This window comes from Poromitra crassiceps, assembly GCF_964638095.1.
Source record: "Poromitra crassiceps genome assembly, chromosome: 3".
In the NCBI taxonomy this organism is placed as follows: Eukaryota; Metazoa; Chordata; class Actinopteri; order Beryciformes; family Melamphaidae; genus Poromitra; species Poromitra crassiceps.
The window spans coordinates 28702354-28725191 of record NC_139625.1 but is presented as its reverse complement, the minus strand read 5'-3'; the positions used below and the strand labels follow the sequence as shown (position 1 = coordinate 28725191).

Here is a 22838-nt window from a genome sequence, read left to right as displayed (position 1 = left end):
TAGAGATTCTGTCCCTATATGGGACAGAAAGACAGGGATGGTCCCTAACTAATCTCAAGGCTCACATGCTCCTTGATGGCACAGAAGTGTACACAGTCGGACTGGAGTATGCACTGTTTCTCCCTGAAGGCGAGATACAGGGAGATAAGAGGTTGGCACAAGATGGTTGGTCACCCAGTGAGTTCTTTGAGGAACTGTGGGAAATTGAGGCCGAACCTCAGCGACAGGAAGAAGTTAGAGAAACCACAATAGTAGGGGCACCAATGCCCACGCCTCAGTCAGGAGGGAGAAGGGTTTCACGTCGGAGAAGGAGGGAGATAAAGAGGCTCCTCTCCAGCGAGGAGAATAAGAAACTCTTCGAAAAAGAAATGAGAAAGCTGAACCTAGATATAGATCAATGTCAGCAGTTGCTCATCACGCTTAGGGTTATGCAGAACCGAACTAATCAACAGGAAAAGGAGTTAACTGTTTGTAAAGGGATGCTCCCTTCTGAGCAGCTCACGCAGTATGAGCAGGATGTTAATCCACGGCCTAAGCAACATCTACCAAGTCCGGTAGAAACACAGGCTGACAAAGAGCTCTGGGAGCAACAACAGTCCCAACAGATTTCGCCTACCTGTAAATACTGCCCCCGCCATCCTGTAATCGGGAAAGAGGGGTGGTTTGAGTGGACATTATTCACTACCTGGAAGGATAAGTGGAGTAAACCAGCCCTGATGATTCAGGACTTACTTAGCTATAACCACTCAGATCGCACTGAATGGTACATTCGAGTACCGGATGTAACCAGTAGCGAATGGAAAGAGTACAAAGAGCACAAGCAATCCAGCTGGTGGCCTATGACGTTAGCTTGTCTAAAGCGCCGCCTGGGGATTAAACGGTGCGATATCTGCATACCCGGAGCATTTCCGGTAGGCAAGAATCGACGGTCAGACCTGACTAATCATACCCAGAGGGGCGATGCTCGAGATTGGTCGGCAATACGGGAATATGAACATGTAGTTTGGGCCTCAGTACATGAGTGGGAAATACCTTGGCGCGCGGATGGAATATATTCTACAAAGCCGGGTATGTCATGGCCTCACGGCAATAGGACGGCCTATGCACCAGGACATGGCAGGCTACGAACCACGTATTGGCCGGCGGGGACTAAGTGGACAGGCCACTTTCTGCAAGCCGCTAGGGTTTGTTCAGCAGATAGCACCGGTTATGACAAGTTCATGTGGTACCAGTTCTTCGCCTTAGTAGCGGGAGAGAGGTCAGATGGAAAGACCAATCAGCTAGTGCTCCCTTATGTCTACGCAAGGCCAGACGCTGGAGAATATAGGTTGATACTCCCCTATTTAGAGAAAATGGGGGCTGATAACTTATATTATTACAATCGAAATCCCGAAGGAAAGTTTAAAGCACAATCATACTACCAGAAGCCTGATGACTATATTTATTATAGAAATAAATATAACTGGGCTGAGTTAAGAATGCTGCGAACATGTGTGTGGACCACGAACACCACGTGTGGTCAAAATCGCCAGGCGATGTGTCATTATAACGTTTCCAAGGGGTGTGAAGGAAATTGGAAGGAAGTACGCAAAGTAATGTTTGTTTTCGATAACCCTGAAGCAGGCAATCGGTATACCGAATTACACATAACCGAAGCATGGAAATTGCCCTCTTACCTGGTAAACAATGAGGAGTTTCCTAGCCTTAGTCCTGACCAATTGACCCTGCAGATCCACATAGGTAATCTATTGAACTTCTGTGGGCGCAAGGAGATGGCGACTTGGGTTAGATATAAGGGGGTTTGGGACCATGCCTATGGATACCTAAGTCTGCAAGGAGGGGGAGAATTTGGAATAGGAAATATGACTAGCTGTCATCCCCCTATCTACATAGAGATGATGCAGAAGAGCTGGAAGGTTCAAAGTGGAAAAATAGATCTAAGGATCCACAAGGCATTAACTGGCCTACTTTTAACGGCCTCAGCTAAAGTGCTAAAGGAAAATATGGTTCATGCAGGTGTAACCATAAAGAATTTTGCAGAGGACACTTATCAGGCAGCTGTGGGCTGGCTAGAAGGACTTCTCTGGGGAATAGTAACCTTCGCCCTCACTGCACTCGCGATAATAATTGGCCTAGTGATTGTGGGAAAATTAGGCTTCCTAGGAATAGCGCAATGGTGTAAGCGAAAGCGCAACCACCCAATAAAAAATGAATAAAGGGAATTGATCGCCTTTGGCCTCCCCTTGGTTAAACCTAGGAGGGAAAAGGCCTTATGAAAATACAGGGGAGAATGCACATACTTAAAATAGCCTCACGCTTTTCCACAGGTACTCTGGGAGAAGCCATCAGCCGAGCTGGGGACCTGGAAATAGCAAAAGTAAATTAATAACTCAATAAATAAAATTGAGTTAAAATGCCCTGTGAAATCTGGATTAAGTATAATGATGCGAGGCTGGAGGTGGAGGTGAGAATTGAAAGTAAACGTGGCTATCATCTGACGGTGGATAGACGACAAGACTTGGATTTTGAAAAGGAGAGGTTTGTCCCTCCTTACAGGCCCGTTTACCACCTACAGGGGGTAAACGTCTATCTCTCCTTGGATAAAGTCAGGAGGATGGCCAACAGGGCATTGATAGAAATAGGAAAACATACTCCAGCTTTTAACGAAATAGCACAGAAAGCGATGATTGACCTGAGCAAATTACAAGACAGTCATTTGAGAGATAACAACTCTCTTGAAGAATGGAGACCAAACCAAGTTACTATATTTCACGAAGCCACAAGGTTATTAAATCGTTTAGAAGAAGGGCGGTTTGATGACCTATTGTATTCTTATATGCGGGGGCGTACAGAGGCCCCGACCCTGGAAGAAGAGCCGAGAGTGCTCGAGGAAGGTGAAGTCATCCACATTCATTGGGATGCGACCCCACTTCCTACAGGCGCAGAGCAGAGGGAAGGGGATGGAAGGATGGGAGAGAACCCGGGTCTGTGGAGTTGCTTTCTTTAAGAAAAACCCCACTCCCAAACATCAAACACCCCCTTAGTTCACCATAGGCGCCCTAAAAAGGAGGGTACAGTATTCAGCTCCTATTAACAGGGAGTTGGATAACACTTAGTAACCCATAAACTAGGTGTTGCTAAAAACACCGGGTTTCTGTTTTAAAAGGTATGGATGAGGTATGGATGATGATACCAACTTGATGGTACCAGGTTGATGCCAACAAGTATACCAAGTTGATGATAACAACTAACCTAACTAACTAACTAACTAACTAACTAACTAACAACTAACCCATTGGAAACAGTAGTTAGTTTTTAGATGACCAAATTTTAGTAATTCGTTTCCCTAGGAGGAAATAGCAGACGAAGGTAAAAACGAAAGTAACGAAACCTAAGTGCCACAAAATGGCGCTGGGGGAGTGGTCTGTATCACACCACTCAAAGACGCAGTCACGAGTTGATGACGCGCACAAAGCCTGACTAACGGGGCGTTAAATTCAGTTAGACCCTCCCACTAAAGGGGTGTGACCCTGGGAGGGGTAGAAAGGGCTGCGCTGCGGAGAGTCATCCCAGACCTAGGAGTGACTGCCTGCAGACAAGCTTTCATTTTGGAAAAAGCGTCCCTCAGAACCTGGGTATTACATGACGCGAAAGAGGATTACTACGAGGCTGGCAAATCCATCTAGTTTAAGATATCGCAGGCGAGTAAAACCAATAGCGGAAAGGAGGGATTTGCCAAAAGAACTCAGAGCTCTTAAACACCTATTTGGGTTAATAGTAATAATAGTGATTGTTTATATAGGGATAACAATATCTGGATATGGACAACGGGCCAGAGCAGCTGGATTCCACCAAGCCGGTGACAACCCAAATGGGAACGCTCAGCTTAACATTGTGTAACCCCTCTCCGGAGGTAAGGTAGATTTGAAGTATTTATGAAAATTTGTTGAATCTACCAGTAACCACCAGACATCTAGTGTCTGAGGGTACATTTCTTTGAATAGGTTCATTAAGGTTTAAAAGTCAAATGGGCATTTGTAAATGATTTTATTTGGACCATAATGAGTAAAAATGGTATGAACTGTTATAAAAAAGAGTAATGAATAATAAAAGATTGTGTACATGTTTTAGACAGGAATATTTGAAGGACCGGGAAACCCTACCCACCTCGTCATCAATGTCATGACGGGGGAAGTAACGGGGGTAGAAGGAGAGAGGTGGCCAGAACCTGGAAGGGTCATCCGCTCTCGTTTTAAGGTAGCCCACTTACATCTGTACAACCCTCTCAGGAGGGTAGGAAACATAATACAGTACCCCCGGTGGGAGCCGCAACCCCTGCTGGTACCCCGAGAAGCCCTACCGAGGTGGGCACCGCAACCAGCCAACCAGCCAAAACCATTCTATGGAGTCAGAAGGCCCGGAGAGGGCCAGGAGAGGTTCGGGGCCAAAGATTCAGAAAGGAGGGGCTATGCTAGCCCGGCTCCAAACCTTCAACAAGCCAGGGCGCAAAGAGGCTCAACTACGAGAAGGGCTCTCAACTACAGCCCTCCTCCCCGAAGACCACGCACTGCCGGATCCCCTCCTCCCTCCCGAAGACAACGAACAACTTCCCCTGGGTCATTTCCTTCTAATGACCAAGGAAGAACTACGCGACCGGTCAGCACGGCACAGGGCATTCCCAGAATGGGCCTACACCACCTTCGGCCCAATGGGGGAGAGGATGAAGCAAGATGGAGGGGGAAATCAGCGAGAGAAAGAGCCCGCCCGCTTCATCGGTCAGCACAGCCGCCTCCATCGTCACAGCGTGCGGATCGCCAAGTATCCAAAAAGACAAAGAAACAAAGAGATCTTTGGATCCAAAGATCCAAAGAGAAAGCCATGCAGTCATATGGAGCATGACTGAATATGTCCAGAGAGACTAATGGCCATCGGGCCAATGAAGGTTCCCCCGGAGGTTAGGCCAATCCCGATGGCAATCTACGGCCTGAACCTCAGTGAGGAACTGAAGAGGATATACACCCAGAGCATCTGGGGTTCCCTGCCAATGGGGGAACATAAGAGTCCACATAAGACACATAAGAGTCCGCATCTCAGCGGACAAAAGCCAAGCGGTGACGGGGTCATTTGGCGACCCTCGTTTCCGCCATGTCAGCTTACCCCTCGGTGCTATTCCCGTGAAAATCACCAAGCTGAGGGGAGCAGAAGGCGAGTGGTGCTTTGTTAGCACCTACGAAGATCAGCCCCTCTGTATGTCTGTCTCCCGTTTCTGGCCCAAGGAGTAAGGATGGGCCGGGGGTTGATATACAGAGGGGAAAGGACATTATCTTGCGTTTTGAGAGAACATTAATGAACAGTATCACGGAGCCAGGCTTGAAGATAAATGGATCGCACCAAGAGCCCTCCTATAGTAAAGGAGGGTGTAGAGATTTGTGATATTGGGGTTACTATAGTAGGCCCTTGGTACTGCTTTTATATGCTAACTCGTTAAACGCTTGTTATGGTCCAAAGTTTAGTTTAAATCAATGCGCCCTACACTTATTTGGTACATGAGAAGAAGAGATATAACCGGGCTTGTTTATCCTTTTGTTCCAATACAATTACTTATTTTATTCTGGTGTGCTATTCGTGCTATGTTTGCTTATAAAAATTAGGCTAAAAGGATAGCATTGGCTTTTATATAATAACCTTCGAATATCATGCTGTATTGGTTTATATCTGCTCCAAACACTGTGGCCTATTACTGTTCAGCTGGGGGAGATGTATTTCAAGTAAAAAAAATGGCATTAGAACTGCTTTGCTGCTCTGCTCTGCTCTGCTCTGCTCTGCTCTGCTCTGAGAACGGACAGTGGGTTCCCCTTCTTGCCAAGTGCAGGAAGGGGAAAGAAGTGTACTAAAGGTCACTTTCGTTTTCAGAGTTGGTGAATGCAAGTGATGCTGTAAGAATGGGATCATGTTTTCTGCCTGGCCGCTTTGCTGGGGTGCTTTTCATCTACTGTCCAACCTCTAGGTGTACAACCAGAGGAGGGGGGATGGTGAGATGGGGGGGCACCTATGCGGAGCGACCTAGCACACAATTTAAGAATATATGCTTGCTTAGGTAATGTTTTTTGAGAAAACTACCCTGTTTGTTTAGCCTTTGTATTTCTTTGTTTACCCTTATCTTCTGTTGTTCAAAGTAGGTAGAGGAGGGGCGGATAAACAGAGCAGTCCACAAGGCCCTTATACGGGTCTACCGAACACCTGCCCACACTTTTTTAAAGAAAATGTATCTGTGTTTTGCGCTGTTGGTGAGAGAGTCCATTGTATTCCCCCGCTGCACGAAGAGTAATGATGCGACTTGTCAGATAACAGGGGGAGTGACGTGTGTCAATTAAGGTCAAGGCCATATTAGCTATGTACACCAAGGTCCCCGGAGAGATGGATGAACTTAAGAAACCTCAGAATAGGTGGAGTTATAAATCCCGTGTTGGCTATTGGATGGAACCAGTCACATTTCTCTGGGAGGGGGGCAATTAGTCATTATAACCAGAAAAACCCCTTACTAGCTAACTAGTAGGCAGAAAGCCAGAGCTGAACACCTGCTCCAGCCATCATCTGATCAAAATGAGCTCATGGGAAGCCGGCCTCATGTATGGGGAGGGTTTTAGCATATTGGGACGGGGTGAATCTTGTATAAATATGGGAGAAGCCCCACAGAAAAATCAATCACTTTTTGGAAGATCACCTCTTCACATCACTCCCTGGGAAGACTGCTTCAGAGCTTTTTCATACTTTAGGACTTCTTGTCTTGAACGAAAAACTTTGTTTTATATCTTGTAAACTCTGTAAACTTTTATTTTTTGAAACTTAAATAAATAATTTTTTAAATCCATCCATCCTCCTGATTTCTCCATCTCGATCCATTTTGTGAGGTTTTTCAGCTTCCAGCTGTCCCTCTTCAAAAAGGAGCGTAAGTACCACAGCTTAAAAAACCTGGCCCCTTGGGGCTAAGGGGTGGCGATAGGTTACCCCCTCCCTTGAGTGTGTTGAATGTAATGAGGGTGACTAGTCGCAGTGGAAAAATGGACGTAGCATTTTTCCGCCCGGTTTAAGGTAGAACATCTCTCTAAGGCGTGTGATTGCTTTTGTAACAATTGTGCTTAAGCAGGAGAGAGTGCCCTGGATAGCTGGGACCGGTTGGTGACAGACTTTTTAAGTCTGACACGGCTGGAAGTGGTTATCGTAGCCGGGGTTTGTGTTTGAGTTTTAATCCTTGACAAAACAGAGCTCTGGTCTAAATACTGGTGATTGCTAATCGAAGAATATTTGTTGTGTGAATCAGCGGGTATAAAAAGAAGAGTGATTAACCCCTACTATCTGTGAATATAAAATTTATCGATAGAAAGATTAACTATATACTCTGAACTCCGGAGCTTCCGTAGGCTAGTAAGGTGGAAAAAACCACGTCTGACCGATTCGAGCTAGATTAGAGAAGCCGGAGTCTAAATATAAAGGGTTATAAGGTCAGGACCTACGAGGGACGTAATATATAGTGGCTTGTAGGGAACTCTCGTATACCGGATGAGGGTTTTTCTCCCCGGGCATCAAAAGTGCTTGAAGGAGATAATATTTTGGTATCGCATCGAGCTATATTATTGGGTTAATATAGTTTGGATATTTTAAAATATTCCATAAGCGACCTGAAAGGTCACCTCTAGGGGTTTTTCCGCTACAACGTAACACGTGTAGCCTCCCCCGCAGCATCATGCAGGATATATGTAACACGTGTAGCCTCCCCCGCAGCATCATGCAGGATATATGTAACACGTGTAGCCTCCCCCGCAGCATCATGCAGGATATATTTAACACGTGTAGCCTCCCCCGCAGCATCATGCAGGATATATGTAACACGTGTAGCCTCCCCCGCAGCATCATGCAGGATATATGTAACACGTGTAGCCTCCCCCGCAGCATCATGCAGGATATATGTAACACGTGTAGCGTCCCCCGCAGCATCATGCAGGATATATGTAACACGTGTAGCCTCCCCCGCAGCATCATGCAGGGTATATGTAACACGTGTAGCCTCCCCCGCAGCATCATGCAGGATATATGTAACACGTGTAGCCTCCCCCGCAGCATCATGCAGGATATATGTAACACGTGTAGCCTCCCCCGCAGCATCATGCAGGATATATGTAACACGTGTAGCCTCCCCCGCAGCATCATGCAGGATATATGTAACACGTGTAGCCTCCCCCGCAGCATCATGCAGGATATATTTAACACGTGTAGCCTCCCCCGCAGCATCATGCAGGATATATGTAACACGTGTAGCCTCCCCCGCAGCATCATGCAGGATATATGTAACACGTGTAGCCTCCCCCGCAGCATCATGCAGGATATATGTAACACGTGTAGCCTCCCCCGCAGCATCATGCAGGATATATGTAACACGTGTAGCCTCCCCCGCAGCATCATGCAGGATATATGTAACACGTGTAGCCTCCCCCGCAGCATCATGCAGGATATATGTAACACGTGTAGCCTCCCCCGCAGCATCATGCAGGATATATGTAACACGTGTAGCCTCCCCCGCAGCATCATGCAGGATATATGCAACACGTGTAGCCTCCCCCGCAGCATCATGCAGGATATATGTAACACGTGTAGCCTCCCCCGCAGCATCATGCAGGATATATTAGGGGGAAGGGGGGTTGGGAGGTTTACTTACTGCACAGCACTACTACCCGCTGGCTACCGTTTCACTTAAACATTAACTAACACTCATTAACTAAATGCTCAGGATAAGTTGAGCTTTAGGGTAAGAAAGTGTGTGTATGAGGGCACTAACCGGGACAGCTGAAGTCCAGGGAGATGATGGTGTCTCCAGCGGCCGGTGCCAGCAGGGTGAGGGCTTCGGGCTCCTCCTTCAGCTGCTCATACAGGGACTGGGCTGCTGTCTGGGTGAAGAGCTTGATCACATCCAGCTGTGGGACCTCCTCCTCCTCCTCCTGCACGGCTGGAAAACTGTCCGTCTGGCAGCTCTCCTCCACGGCCTCCTCTTCCTCCTGCTCCATTGCCTCTTCTTCCTCCTGCTCCACTGCCTCTGCCTGCTGCTCCTCCTTCACCGGCTTCACATCTTCCGTCTGCTCCAGAGACAGGATCACTTTCCCCTCCTGGATGCCACTGCAGCAGAGGAGAGACAGAATACAGTTATGCAGCCGCAGGTTTGCATTTACTGAGTGTGATGATGATTAATATGACTCAATCAGAACTGAAGACGAGGCTTATCCATTAATCTACCTTTGTGTACATGCTGTGATAATGCAGTTAACTCACTCGGCTAAACGGGATGAAAGCAACCGGATTGGTCGAATATAAGCCCTGTTCAGGTATTATTCAGGTTCTGGTCTTATAAGTCTTGGGTGATCCGAGCACAAGTGGACAGCTCTAAGTACAATACAGGTGTGAACACACCCAGGACACATTGGTATGTCTTGGCAGAAATAGTAAATTAATAAAAAAGAAATCTGTGCATTTTTAGCAGCAGTGCCGCTACTGATTACTATACAAATACTATAGAAAACACTCGAGCATTCTAATGCCAGTTGTGAATAGACGTACTTAGAGCTGTCCACTTGTGGTCGGATCACCCAAGATGCATGTTTGGGTCTGAAGAGAGCCCGAACACGCCTCTCTTCCAGGATGCTTGAATGTACCTGAGCACAAAGTTGACACAGACAACACACTGTGGCTGGGAGTTCTTGTTGTTATAGATGACAGTGGCCTGGGTCTCCACCCACACAAAGCCTCCTCTCTTGGCCAACATTCGGTACTGGCCTGTGCTGACCTGGCCCTTTGCAAACACTAAGAGCAAAGAGAAAAAGAAAGAAAACATAGAGAAGACGAAGAATAGATACGTTTCAGTTAGACATATAGTTAGTTTTGTAAAGAAAATAAGAATAAAGAAAAAAAAGAAAAAATCTAGATTTCATCTTCATAAGAGCGTTGATACTTACAGTTGTGGTGGGTCTTGGTAAGACGTTTTGAGTCCAGAGCATGATAGTATTCATACACAGAGCGATTCAACAGGTCCTCTGGGTCATAACCCATAAGCTCAGTGATCCTGCAGAAAAAAATACATTGTTTTATTGAAATAGTCACAAAATATAGATGAAGACAGTGTCTGTATCTGTACTGAACACTAGATGGCTCTGCAGGACTACTCTGGCCATGGGTTTGTTTTGATCTATCAATCAGGGTTCATACAGACATTACAAAATGAACTTTTACTTTCCAAGTAAACACATTGTCGTTTAAAAATTACAATCTTAAATTACAGTAATTGGTTGAGTTTAAGAACATTGTCCAAATGACTGACCGAATGATTGACGGGTATCGATCACTGTCATGATCGGCTCTTTTAGGGGAGTGAGCTTATACTGCACAAGCTTGTGAAACATCATATCCTCTGCAGTATAAACTGTAAACAACTAAGCAAAAAAAAACAGACACAGAGACCCAAACTAGCCTAACACAGGCAGGGGGGAATCCTGATGCAAATGAGACAGATGAACAGCTGGACGCACGCTTTTCCATAACATAAGGTCCAAAAATGTATGTGATTCATTTGAAATTCAAGGACTTTTAAGCACCTTGTTTAAAACATTTGCTATTTTCAAGGTATTCCAGGACTTGATTTTCCCCCCTCAAAATCCAAGCACTTCAAGCACCTTGGCAGAACCCTGATCAATGGCAAATGACAAGCACTACACATGCAGCTTAAGAAGCTGGATCGGGCTTGATCCACGAGTAAGCTTCTTAAGTACAGAACATTCACTGAGTGGGCAAACACACCTCTCGTCACAATAGGTGAACTTCATGTCCAATGTGTGGCGGCTGAGGAAGGTCTTGGTGTCCAGAGGGACCTCAATGTTGGAGGGGTGTGGGATGGGGTCACAGATCATAACCAGGTATGGGACAGGTGGCTCCATGTGCCCACAAGAAGTCTCAGGAAGCTCAGCTGGGCTTTCATACACACGCACCTGTCCTGAGCACTGGAGAACCTAGACAGGAAAATGATATGCAACTCTCTTAGTTTGGTTTACAGCTCCCAAGGATGCCAAATAGTTTTAGAATGCAACAGGGCCAGCAAATAACATGGGCGGTGTTTCTTGGATAACACTAATAAGTAAATGAGAAATGTTTATTGAATGGCAAAGGATGAGCGCTACGCTTCTTTAAAGCCCCATTCAGCAACTTTTCCAAGTTTTGCTATTGGAGAAACTGCGCCCTCTGGGTGCAATAGTATCGCAATAGCCGTTCAAAGTCAACAAAACACAGCGCCCGAAAGCTTTATGTACATGTTGTGACATCAGGTACTCGCCACATGATGAAATAATAATCCATAGTTGCGTGAAACGTCATTTTCTTAGCAAATCCCCACCGAGTTACTTCCTTGTTTTACTGAACACAACGCTTCAGCTGTACACAGCGCATGCTGCCTCCGGGACACTGGCACAAAACTGCTTAGCGCCAGGAGAGGCCTTTGGAGGGCGGTGTGGGACCAATAGACAACACACCAATATTCTGTCAATAAACATTTATTTTGGGGCTTGATATCATGTCTTGATGTTTTTACAACAGCTGTAATGAGGGCTGCAGCAATAATTGCATAATTGTTTGATCGTATTTATAGTAGCCAGCCACAATAATTTAGTTTGACTTTGCCTAATGTCATAATTAGATGCAGAAATGAAATTAACAGCCAAAAAGCTGAAGAAAAGTGCCACTTGAGATGAAAGCAGGAGCCAGGAGTTCAAGAAGTTGTCTTGAATAAATGTATTTAAACAATCTTGGCCAAGAGGAGCAATCTTGTACATTCACGGATGAGTATACAGGTTTACACACTTAACAGGCATAAAATCAGAGAACTTATACACAAGGCACAAAGCATAAAGTTTTCGTACATGAGATTACAAGTGGTTTGTAACATTCATTACGCCTGTATTTCTGTGGAATATTTTATATATGCAGTAAAAACTTGGATAAGCTATGAAAGCCATAAAAGTGTGACCAGATCCCCCCAGAAAACTCATGATAAGGAACTGCTTCAGAAAAATCCTGCCAGTGTGTTTTAACTGTGGGCTGGAGGAATAATAGGAGAGGAAACTAGATGAGTTTGCAGTGTGTGCGTAAAAGCACATTTCAAGAAGGATTTCATGGATTGAGCTCATACCGTATATATACACAAATACATATACATACATACATACATACATACATTATATATATATATACCGTACTAGGCATCGATTCCTTGGCTCGCTATGCCCACCTGCAGCTCGCATACACAGGTTGGCCGCTGCGCGGCCTCGCCCGCAGCTCGGCTGCTGCGTTGCACTCGGCAATTGTGATGTCACTGATGATGTCACAGACATTGTGACATCATCACTGATGATGTAATAGACATTGTGACATCGTCTATAACACAGTGACTTCATCGTCTATGACATCAGTGATGTCGCTCGAGCAATTGTGGTTTTTGGTTACACTCGGGCAATTGTGACATCACGTTGACTGTATATTATTATTATTACAGTAAGTACAGTAGCCCAAGTGTCGTCACAGGTGTTATCTGCACAGATGGCTTTTTTTTTTACATGTGCATTATAATGCTAACCTTGCTTGCAAGATGGATAACCTCGCGAGATCAAAAGAGATTCTCTCAACGTAATCCATCTTGTCATGCACAGGCAGTTAAGATGATTGGCTTAGAAACCCGAACCATGACTGGCTCGATGAATCAGCGGCAGCCTTAGGCGGGCTTTCTGTGTGACGCACATGGTCTTTCTAGTTCTTTTCACTTGTCAACATGGCTGCCGCCGTGGAAGTGACAGGCAGTCTGAATGAAATTGAATGTAACGTTCCCAATTCTATGTATTAAATTCTAAAAAACGACCCTCAACATTTGGGAAGGCTACACACAACTAATCGAACGTCATGCTTCGAAGGCGACTTTACAACGATGAGGACGGTGAGGACTCAATCACTCTTACAGGCACAGGCACCTTCCTCCGGTCGCAAACGTGACGTCAGAGGCATGGCGATCTGATTGGTTGAAGTTAACACGCACCAGCGGTGATAGACAGATGGGTCATCCAATCACCTGCCAAGTAGCTTGGAAAAAGTGCCCGCCTCCGTCAGCGGGTTGGATTACTGCATTGCCAGATGGACTGGTTTAGTGAAACGTAATGTGAAGCTAAACCGCCCATCTGGCAGCATCAGGTTATTATAATGCCACCTTTTTCTCCATATTTCTGACCTGGGGGCATGTTTTACTTTTGTTTTTGTTTTTTGGGGGTATTTTCATAAGAATCTTGAGTCCTCACTGTATTTTTATTTTAGGTTTTTACCTGCACCACGCTCTTTAAGTAATATAATCAAGCTGTAATCAGATCTGATATGTCCTACAACCCTGTAGTGAGCAATTCATGTATTTTATTAATTTCGGTGATGACAAAGTAATTGACTGCTCTCAATGAACTTGTGCTTAACTGAACAAGAAAAAAGGGATAAACAGGGTTGAACAACCTCAAGAATGGCCCAATTAGACCAGTGAACTATCAAATGAACTGTCCCGAGTGGTTCTTTAGTGTCAAACCATGAATGGTGTGAATACTAATAAGAAATCAATGGGAGTTGTGTCTACATGGTTAAAAATAATAATAATCACATCCCAGTTAAGTCTCATTAATTCCTAAAATGTTAGATTGTGCACAGAAGAAATCCATGCAGTCAGCAGAGAAATCCTTATCCAAAGCAAAAGATTCCCACCAGGAATCAAAGAACAGACACCGAATTGGGCACTGGGTGGGCAGACAAGACAATCAAATGCCATCTTGAAAACATTCCTGAATGAACGATGAAGGACTTTTACGCATCGGAGGCGCCATGAAACCATGCGTAAAAGCTCTCTCTCTCCCTCTCTCTGCTTCCTTCTGCTGTCCTCTTCCCCCGTTATGTCTAGCTTGACACAACACAGCCCGTCCAATGTACCCGTCTGTAAACGGTGCAGCTGAGCTGATAAATGCCGACTTGTTCAACGAGCAACAGGTTAGCGGATGTGATAGATAACATAATTAGGCTACATTCCCAAAACGAGTGTTATTTTGTGACGAGCAAACTTTTAACGTCGGAGTTCGACAAGGAAATGCGATGCGAGGAGGCACCATGGATGTATTAAAAGAAGGGGATGCACGCGCTGCGCTGCAGTCATGGGCTGCAGTGCAGAGTACTATCCAGGCAGCGTCAAGCCAGCGTAAACACAGCTGCTCACGTTCTAGTCCGGATATTGCTCCCAGAATTATTTTACAGCGGGAGCCTCACAAAAATAAGGTGGATAGACGGCACGATTAAAACCACTGACAGGTCTAAAACACTGCATTGGAACAATTTAGAAGCAATTTATGAGACAGACTACTGTTGTTTATGCGACATAACGTCAGCCATGTGTTTCTTTGGAAATTATGCGAGCGTGATTGCTTCTGCACTCTGCAGCAATCGGCTTTTGATTGACAGGCAGTTGCATGTCTTCCCCCAACGACGTTCAGGCACAGAAAGTCTTAAAGGAACTGCGCACCGGAGGGTTCCGGCCCACTTTCACCAGTGTAGTATAGTGATATTTTGTGGGCAATATATCGTATCGTATGCCAAGTATCGTGATATTTTATTATACAAAATGTCAAGTGCATGCAACATTTATGACAGCTTTTTATGACAGTGTTGGTCAGTCTGTCTACTTGACAATCCCATTTTGCTCCAATAAATATGATTGAACAGACTGGAAACTTTATCTGATTAGATCAAACAGATGTTGACAATGTTTTTACCTTTGGGACATCATTTGCAGTTGAAAAAAGGTAATAAATCACAATATATCGCAATACTCAATATATCGCAAAACTAGCATATCGCAATACTATCGGATCGTGACTTAAGTATCGTGATAAAATCGTATCGTGGAGCATCAGTGATTCCCACCCCTACCTTCCATGTTGCCGACTTGACGTTGACGGTGCGGCCCCTGCTGGTGAGAGTACATTTCATTCGAAGGAAAAAGTTGCGCTCTGTGTTTGGGTCCTTGGTCTTCTTGGAGGCTGAAATGATAAGAGCAGAAAGAGCGGCAGAGTTGAAACAGAGATCCTAAAAAGGTTGTTTTCTCATGGCAGAGCACCATTAACTTAACTGCTGCCGCATAACTGCCTGCATTTCTGCCAGTTTTACAATGAGGTTTTGCTTAACACCTTGTAGCTCCCACTGACTTCAATACAGTTCAAAAGTGCATCTAAACTCTATCTAACATTTTGCATGTCTAGAGCAACTTCTGCAGTATCAGCTGGTCGGTATTAGCTTCTATTCGAATGCTTTACCTAGGCAGAAATGGCAAAGCTGATTCCAAATCAGCATTTCTGGAGCATTTAAGAGGCATCTTTGGAGCACACTTTTAGAGGGAGTCACTGGAAGCTATTAGCTAAATTAACGAGAAGAAGACGACGACGACGGCGGATGGAGCCCTTAGCTGCCAGGAATAAAAAAAACTAAACAGGAGGAGTATCCATTGACATAAAAGGCAAGGTTAAATTCTGTTGTCTAAGCAAAAAAGGAAATGTGTCAATGATGTGATGTACTCTACTACTGTGCCAGTAATGCCGAGTGAAAGGTCATGAGTACACAGCAGCCAACTCTAATAATCAGCGTGACCTGAGGACCAGAGTGGGAAAATCATAACTTGTTCCGACAACCTCCTAGTCTGAATCTGCCAGCTCAGAGCGAACCTCCTAGTCTGAATTTGCCAGCTCAGAGCGAAACTGACAACCTCCTAGTCGGAATCTGCCAGCTCAGAGCCAAATTGAGCACGCTGCCGACTGGTGTGCTGACAGAGCACTTCTGTGTGCCTGTCTCTCTACATTAGAGGTGTTATGGGGGGGGGGGGGGGGGGACAGTGCTCACTGCCGTTTCCCCGGCCTCACCTGTTCTGTGGACCAGCATCTCTCTCAGCTCCTCCTGGTCACAGGGATGTGTGTAGTCAAACACACTGTGTCCAGTCAGGTCAAACTGCAGCAGACAGAGTGGGGAGAGGACAGAACATAAGTCCCTTTCACCAGTGAGCACATACAACAGTCTCATAAATGTCAATGTTGAACACAGTGCCGCGGTTTCCAAGCTTTTTGCCACTAAGACCTTTAATGTGAAGATCCAAAATGCTTTGTCTCTTAGTACTGTAACAAGTTGTGGTCACCACCTCTAGGTGGCACCTTCTCTATCCAAGAAAAAACATAAGGAAGATATGTCATGCTTTGTATCATTAAGGTGCATAGCAACAGGATAATCACAGTCATTTCTCTGTCTTTCTCATGCACTCTTGTCTTCACTGATGCGCTGCTTCAATTTTCTAGTGGTTTTACCTACATACGATAAACCACAAGGACAACGCAACATGTAAAGCACATGAGTGGAAGAGCAGGTGATCACACCTGTGATGGGGAGCTGTTTGCCTGTGTGTGGATGACTCAAACCATGGATCTTCATACCTTGGCTCTAAAGTTTCACACAAGTCCACACAAATCCAAAATCCTTTCTGAAGGTAGGACTTTTTTGGGACATGTACAACCCAGTTTGATATGGATTATGCCTGACATTTGCAATTTTATAGTGTATTTTTAAACTGTTTTAGCTAACCAACTGTAGCTTGCAAAACTATAATCTATACTATAATAAGAGAACCGTATATCTGACTGTCCTTGATATATCTTGGTGACTGCGCCGTGGGGAACCTTACAGAGTGCAATGCCGAATGTGGTGCAATTTGGTCCAGCCAGACTCCAGATATTAATCATGTAAGTTGCCTCCATGAATCCAAAACACAATGTTGACTCCACTTTTCCCATGACGTCGGTGAATGGGGGGGGGAGGGGAGGAGAACGGCCACAGCACTAGTAATGTATAATGTGTCATGTTACTGTACCGTTTGTTTTTTAACATAAGACCTCCCCTTTTGTCCCATGTTATCCATGTTATCTCTATTCTTTTATCATTCCTTTGCCTTCAATTTCTCAATTCTCCGTCTCCTCCCCCCTCAGACTCATCCTCTTTGGGTGGGAACTCCTTCACTTGTTGACACTCTTTTCCATGTGAGAAATAAGACAAATCAGAACAAACCTGTGCCAGCCCCAGGCATTTGTTGACATTCTCCGAGAGATAGATCATATCTCCGTCCTCAGACAGCACCATGAGAAAGCCCTCCAGAGCCTTCAGGTAGGAGCCATTTAGCTGCACATCCAGCTCTGTCTCCTCCACCGCCACCGCCTCATCTGAGACAAGAGAGCAAGGGGAGAGGAGAGGGGGGGATAAGGAACAGCAGGGAAAGTGGAAGGGATCCCATAATAAATCAGGCACAGGTCATTGGAATTCTCTGTTGATGCAGAGAACATGTTTGCATGGGCAGGGCACTGTGACACACAGAAAACACAGCATAGCCCCAGGCCCGGGTATGACCACACGTACAAAGGGATCTATACAGTATGTGCATGTCTGCAAGTTTAGATTTCCCAGAGCAGCTGTTGTGCAACAAACTGTCGATCACTAAAGGTTTCTGTCTCTCCTTAGTTTCTCCTTTCTTTCCTCCATTGTCGCCTTTAAATGCCCAACCCCCAAAACATTACAATTGCAACACAATTCTATATATCACAATATTTCAGGGTATTTCTGCAATAATGATATTCTTGACGATATGACAAAATGTTGAAAAATATTTTATTATTAATTTCAAGAACATACAATTCCAACAAAATGTGTTATAGTTGTATATGTCAGCATAAACTGAGGTGTGGTTTGTTGTACATGCTCTTTTGGAACCAAACCACTTCCACAGCACTGAAGTCACTCCCCTTTTTGTAATTAACTCCTCCCTGTGGAGCCGCTTTCAGCCATGCTTGTTGTTGCTGTGTGTAACAGTGTGTGTAACAGTCAGTGGGCAAGCCCACCTCCTTTCCCCTGAAGATGCTGAAGTCTTTGTTTAAGCTGTAATTCCTCGAATGGCCACTTGAGGCAAGACTCAGAAGTCCCGTTGTTCCTGTTAAAATGCCCCACTTTGTAACAGTAATTAAACATCTTTATAGCCTGGACCGAAACACGCTTTTGGTCTATATAGCTAATTTCACCTTTTCATAACTTTACTGTAGGGGTGTCATTTTTTATATAACTCGCCCGTTTGGAGTAAAATAGATGATAGAAAAGGGGGTGATTGACAGATCGCCTGTCCAGTGCTCGCCCAGCTTGCCGATCACGGACCAATAGCAGGTGGAGCTGCAGCTCTGAGAAATTCCCATCTCACGTGAGGTGCGGAAGGACTCAACCCATTCCCTCCCACTCCGCAGATGAAAAATCAAGATGGTGACGGCCAACGTTTGAACTCTGCCAGGGAGAAGAAATTTAATGGGATAGCTACGACCATATTATTTATGTCTATGGTAACAGTGTGTGATGTCATTACATCACCAAGTCTGAATATTGCCATTATCACATCACATTATCACGAGATTAATTTTTCACGATATGATAATGAACGTTAACGATATATCGATAATGATACGATATGGCACACCACTAATCATGATATACCGGTAAATCAATTACCCAGAGCAGGATCAATAACTATTGCATTCTACATTTGGCCCTAGAGTGATCCTAGATTTCAGAATCAAAACCCCAACTCTATAATACACTGCTTTCCCCCCTCATTTCAATAAAAAAATATTTGGAGCTAAACTGAACTGAATAACCCAAGCTACTACCATCTCCACTGCCCAGAACAACTCAACATTATGATCCTGCTTCAGAAGCAGATACTGACCAGTGTTGAGTAGCTTCCTCATGCGCAGGTAGCTGATGGTGAGCCTCATGATGGAGGCCTTGTCCAGGTTGGAGCTGACGCTGTGGGGGAGGGGCAGCTGCTGGGCCAGCTCGTAAAACACCTCGGACTCCTTCCCGCGCCGGCTCCGCGCCGCATCCCGTGACTTCTCCTTCCTCCGCTCCGAGCTCACCCTGTGGGAAACAGGTAGGAGGTCACTAGAGCTCACCCTGTGGGAAACAGGTAGGAGGTCACTAGAGCTCACCCTGTGGGAAACAGGTAGGAGGTCACTAGCTCACCCTGTGGGAAACAGGTAGGAGGTCACTAGCTCACCCTGTGGGAAACAGGTAGGAGGTCACTAGAGCTCACCCTGTGGGAAACAGGTAGGAGGTCACTAGAGCTCACCCTGTGGGAAACAGGCAGTAGGTCACTAGAGCTCACCCTGTGGGAAACAGGTAGTAGGTCACTAGAGCTCACCCTGTGGGAAACAGGTAGGAGGTCACTAGAGCTCACCCTGTGGGAAACAGGTAGTAGGTCACTAGAGCTCACCCTGTGGGAAACAGGTAGGAGGTCACTAGAGCTCACCCTGTGGGAAACAGGTAGGAGGTCACTAGAGCTCACCCTGTGGGAAACAGGCAGTAGGTCACTAGAGCTCACCATGTGGGAAACAGGTAGGAGGTCACTAGAGCTCACCCTGTGGGAAACAGGCAGTAGGTCACTAGAGCTCACCCTGTGGGAAACAGGTAGGAGGTCACTAGAGCTCACCATGTGGGAAACAGGCAGTAGGTCACTAGAGCTCACCATGTGGGAAACAGGCAGTAGGTCACTAGAGCTCACCCTGTGGGAAACAGGTAGGAGGTCACTAGAGCTCACCCTGTGGGAAACAGGTAGGAGGTCACTAGAGCTCACCCTGTGGGAAACAGGCAGTAGGTCACTAGAGCTCACCATGTGGGAAACAGGCAGTAGGTCACTAGAGCTCACCCTGTGGGAAACAGGCAGTAGGTCACTAGAGCTCACCATGTGGGAAACAGGTAGGAGGTCACTAGCTCACCCTGTGGGAAACAGGTAGGAGGTCACTAGAGCTCACCCTGTGGGAAACAGGTAGGAGGTCACTAGAGCTCACCCTGTGGGAAACAGGCAGTAGGTCACTAGAGCTCACCATGTGGGAAACAGGTAGGAGGTCACTAGAGCTCACCCTGTGGGAAACAGGCAGTAGGTCACTAGAGCTCACCATGTGGGAAACAGGTAGGAGGTCACTAGAGCTCACCATGTGGGAAACAGGTAGGAGGTCACTAGAGCTCACCCTGTGGGAAACAGGTAGTAGGTCACTAGAGCTCACCATGTGGGAAACAGGTAGGAGGTCACTAGAGCTCACCCTGTGGGAAACAGGCAGTAGGTCACTAGAGCTCACCATGTGGGAAACAGGTAGGAGGTCACTAGAGCTCACCCTGTGGGAAACAGGTAGTAGGTCACTAGAGCTCACCATGTGGGAAACAGGTAGGAGGTCACTAGAGCTCACCATGTGGGAAACAGGTAGGAGGTCACTAGAGCTCACCCTGTGGGAAACAGGCAGTAGGTCACTAGAGCTCACCATGTGGGAAACAGGTAGGAGGTCACTAGCTCACCCTGTGGGAAACAGGTAGGAGGTCACTAGCTCACCCTGTGGGAAACAGGTAGTAGGTCACTAGGGATGCAAACTAATTAATCGAAGATCGATTACTTGCTCGTTAAGGATTTACTCAAACGTGAAATTGACTATCTACTATCAAACAACATGTAGTCTCATATTACATTCTAGCTGTCAGTAAAATGGTGTATTTTCAAAGCATGTTTCAATAAGCATGCCAGCACAATAACTCTGACTCAGTCATCTCAGGCTCTGAAAAGAGCAAAAAGAACGATGAGAACGGCAACTTTTGCTAATAAAGTGGGCGAAGTGAACAGAAAGGAGAAAATAATGCCACCTGCAAACACTGTCATTCTGCGTATAACGGTATAACGTAATGGTATACGTAAACGGTATTAACGTTACCGATGATCGATTCAGGAATTTGCTTACAATTTGCATCCCTATAGGTCAGTCACTGCCAGGCACCTCTGAGCTCACCCTGTGGGAGACAGGTGGTAGGGTCAGTCACTGCCTGGCCACAGACTGAGCTCACCCTGTGGGAGACAGGTGGTAGGGTCAGTCACTGCCTGGCCATGGCCACAGGCTGGTTTTGACCCCAGTATGCTCACATCCTTCCTTCCTTCCTGACTGAGACTGCATTCTGAGCATGGTCACCTCAGCCACTGGCCTGTCACTCGGGAGAGCTGCAGTGGCTGGAGTCTGCAACGAACAAGCTCACAGTCCAGTCACCATTTACGCTCATTTTCATACACACACCCGGACGACCGTCTTATTGGCTACTGGACCTAAAGTAGTCAACCCCCATATACAGTAGAGTGATTCACTGCAGCTGCCCACCTGAACCATGGACGAGGATGAGCCAGGATGGGTAAAACGCGGAGGACAAATTTCACGGCGCCTCCAAAAAGCATGTGTGTGTGTGTGTACTGCCCGCCGTGCACGTGTGTGGATGCCAAATGGTGTTTGTGACCAATAAAGACAGGGTTTAGTTGAATAATAAATTGGCTGTGAGAAGATTCTCCAGACCTGCCTCCTTGATGCACAGCCAAGCGACATTACAACACTAATCATCCTGACATTTACCAGCTTGGCTCAACAGATCTACTGGGGAGAGAATGGTAATACTGATGACACCAACACAGACAGCACACACACACACACACACACTCACACACACACACACAAACGCAACTACAATGATTAGAACAAAGGAACTAGCCTATAATGTGGGCCATTTCTACTGACATTAGCATCACTAGTAAACACTGCTTAAATACAATTGGGATCCTTATTCACCAAGCTGTTCTCCGGACATGGAAGCACTGTTATGACTCAGTTCTAACAAAGGTTTTGTTTAGGCCGTAGATTCAGCCTTAGCATAGCGTTGACATAGCAATACATAGCCATACAAGTGAGCAGTCGACATGCATGTCTGTGCAGACTTTGACGTTTGAGCCAAATGTGAAGAAATTTCGTCAAGGTGTTACTGAGATATGGCGTTACTGAGCTTGCAAATGGCGTTCATGAGGTTACAGTGACCTTGACTGACCACCAACATGTAATCAGTCCAAGTGGACATTTGAGGCAAATTAGATTAGATTCCGTCAAGGCGTTCCTGAGATATCACGTTAACGAGTGGTCATGCTGTCACAGTAACCTTGAAGTTTGACCACCAAAATCTACTCAGTTCATCCTTGAGTCGAAATGGACGTTTGAGGCAAAGTGGAAGAAATTCCATCAAGCCGTTCCTGAGACATCGTGTTAACGAACTTGGGAATGGCGTTCGTGAGGTCACAGTGACCTGGAACTCTGGTTGTGATGAAATTACGTCAAGGCGTTCCTCAGATATCGCGTTAACGAACAAATAACAATATAATGCGGGCAAAATCCTGCATACATGTACAGCAATGTCAAAATAAACACTTTTCTTTCTTTTCACTTTACTTAAATCTTTATTGATTTTTGCACATTTAGTACATACAAAATAAACAATAAACAAACAAAAGACGAGCGTTGGGTGTGTCAGTGTTGCATGATTACCGGTACATTCTGTGGTTCATAAAAGTTCAGGTCTTCTTTCAGGGGTTAGGGTGGCGTCTCCATGAAGAAGGGTTTCCTTGTAAGTTGTCCATTTGTCCCATTTTATTTCAAATTGTGTCTGTTGAACTCTCAGGATGTGTGAGTCTTTCCATTTCGAAAATCTCCTCTACTATATCCGTCCAATGATTCTGGGTGGGTGGTTCTTCCTTACACCATTTCCTTGTGATTGCCTTCTTGGTTGCTGCTAACAAAACTTTAACCAGACACTGATCCTCC

General features: G+C 45.7%; 1 protein-coding gene across 1 annotated transcript in view; it reads right to left on the bottom strand.

The window, feature by feature from the left end:
* hif1aa (hypoxia inducible factor 1 subunit alpha a) overlaps window positions 1-22838 on the bottom strand; it is a 57573-nt gene that overhangs the window by 12657 nt on the left and 22078 nt on the right. Inside the window, exons 2-9 of the mRNA XM_083633610.1 lie at window positions 18896-19086; window positions 17203-17354; window positions 16014-16098; window positions 15031-15140; window positions 10840-11048; window positions 10002-10108; window positions 9702-9849; window positions 8834-9168 (exon numbers count right to left, since the gene is read on the bottom strand). Of these exons, the coding sequence (XP_083489736.1) occupies window positions 8834-9168; window positions 9702-9849; window positions 10002-10108; window positions 10840-11048; window positions 15031-15140; window positions 16014-16098; window positions 17203-17354; window positions 18896-19086 (1337 nt within the window). The remainder of the gene's footprint in view (window positions 1-8833; window positions 9169-9701; window positions 9850-10001; window positions 10109-10839; window positions 11049-15030; window positions 15141-16013; window positions 16099-17202; window positions 17355-18895; window positions 19087-22838) is intronic.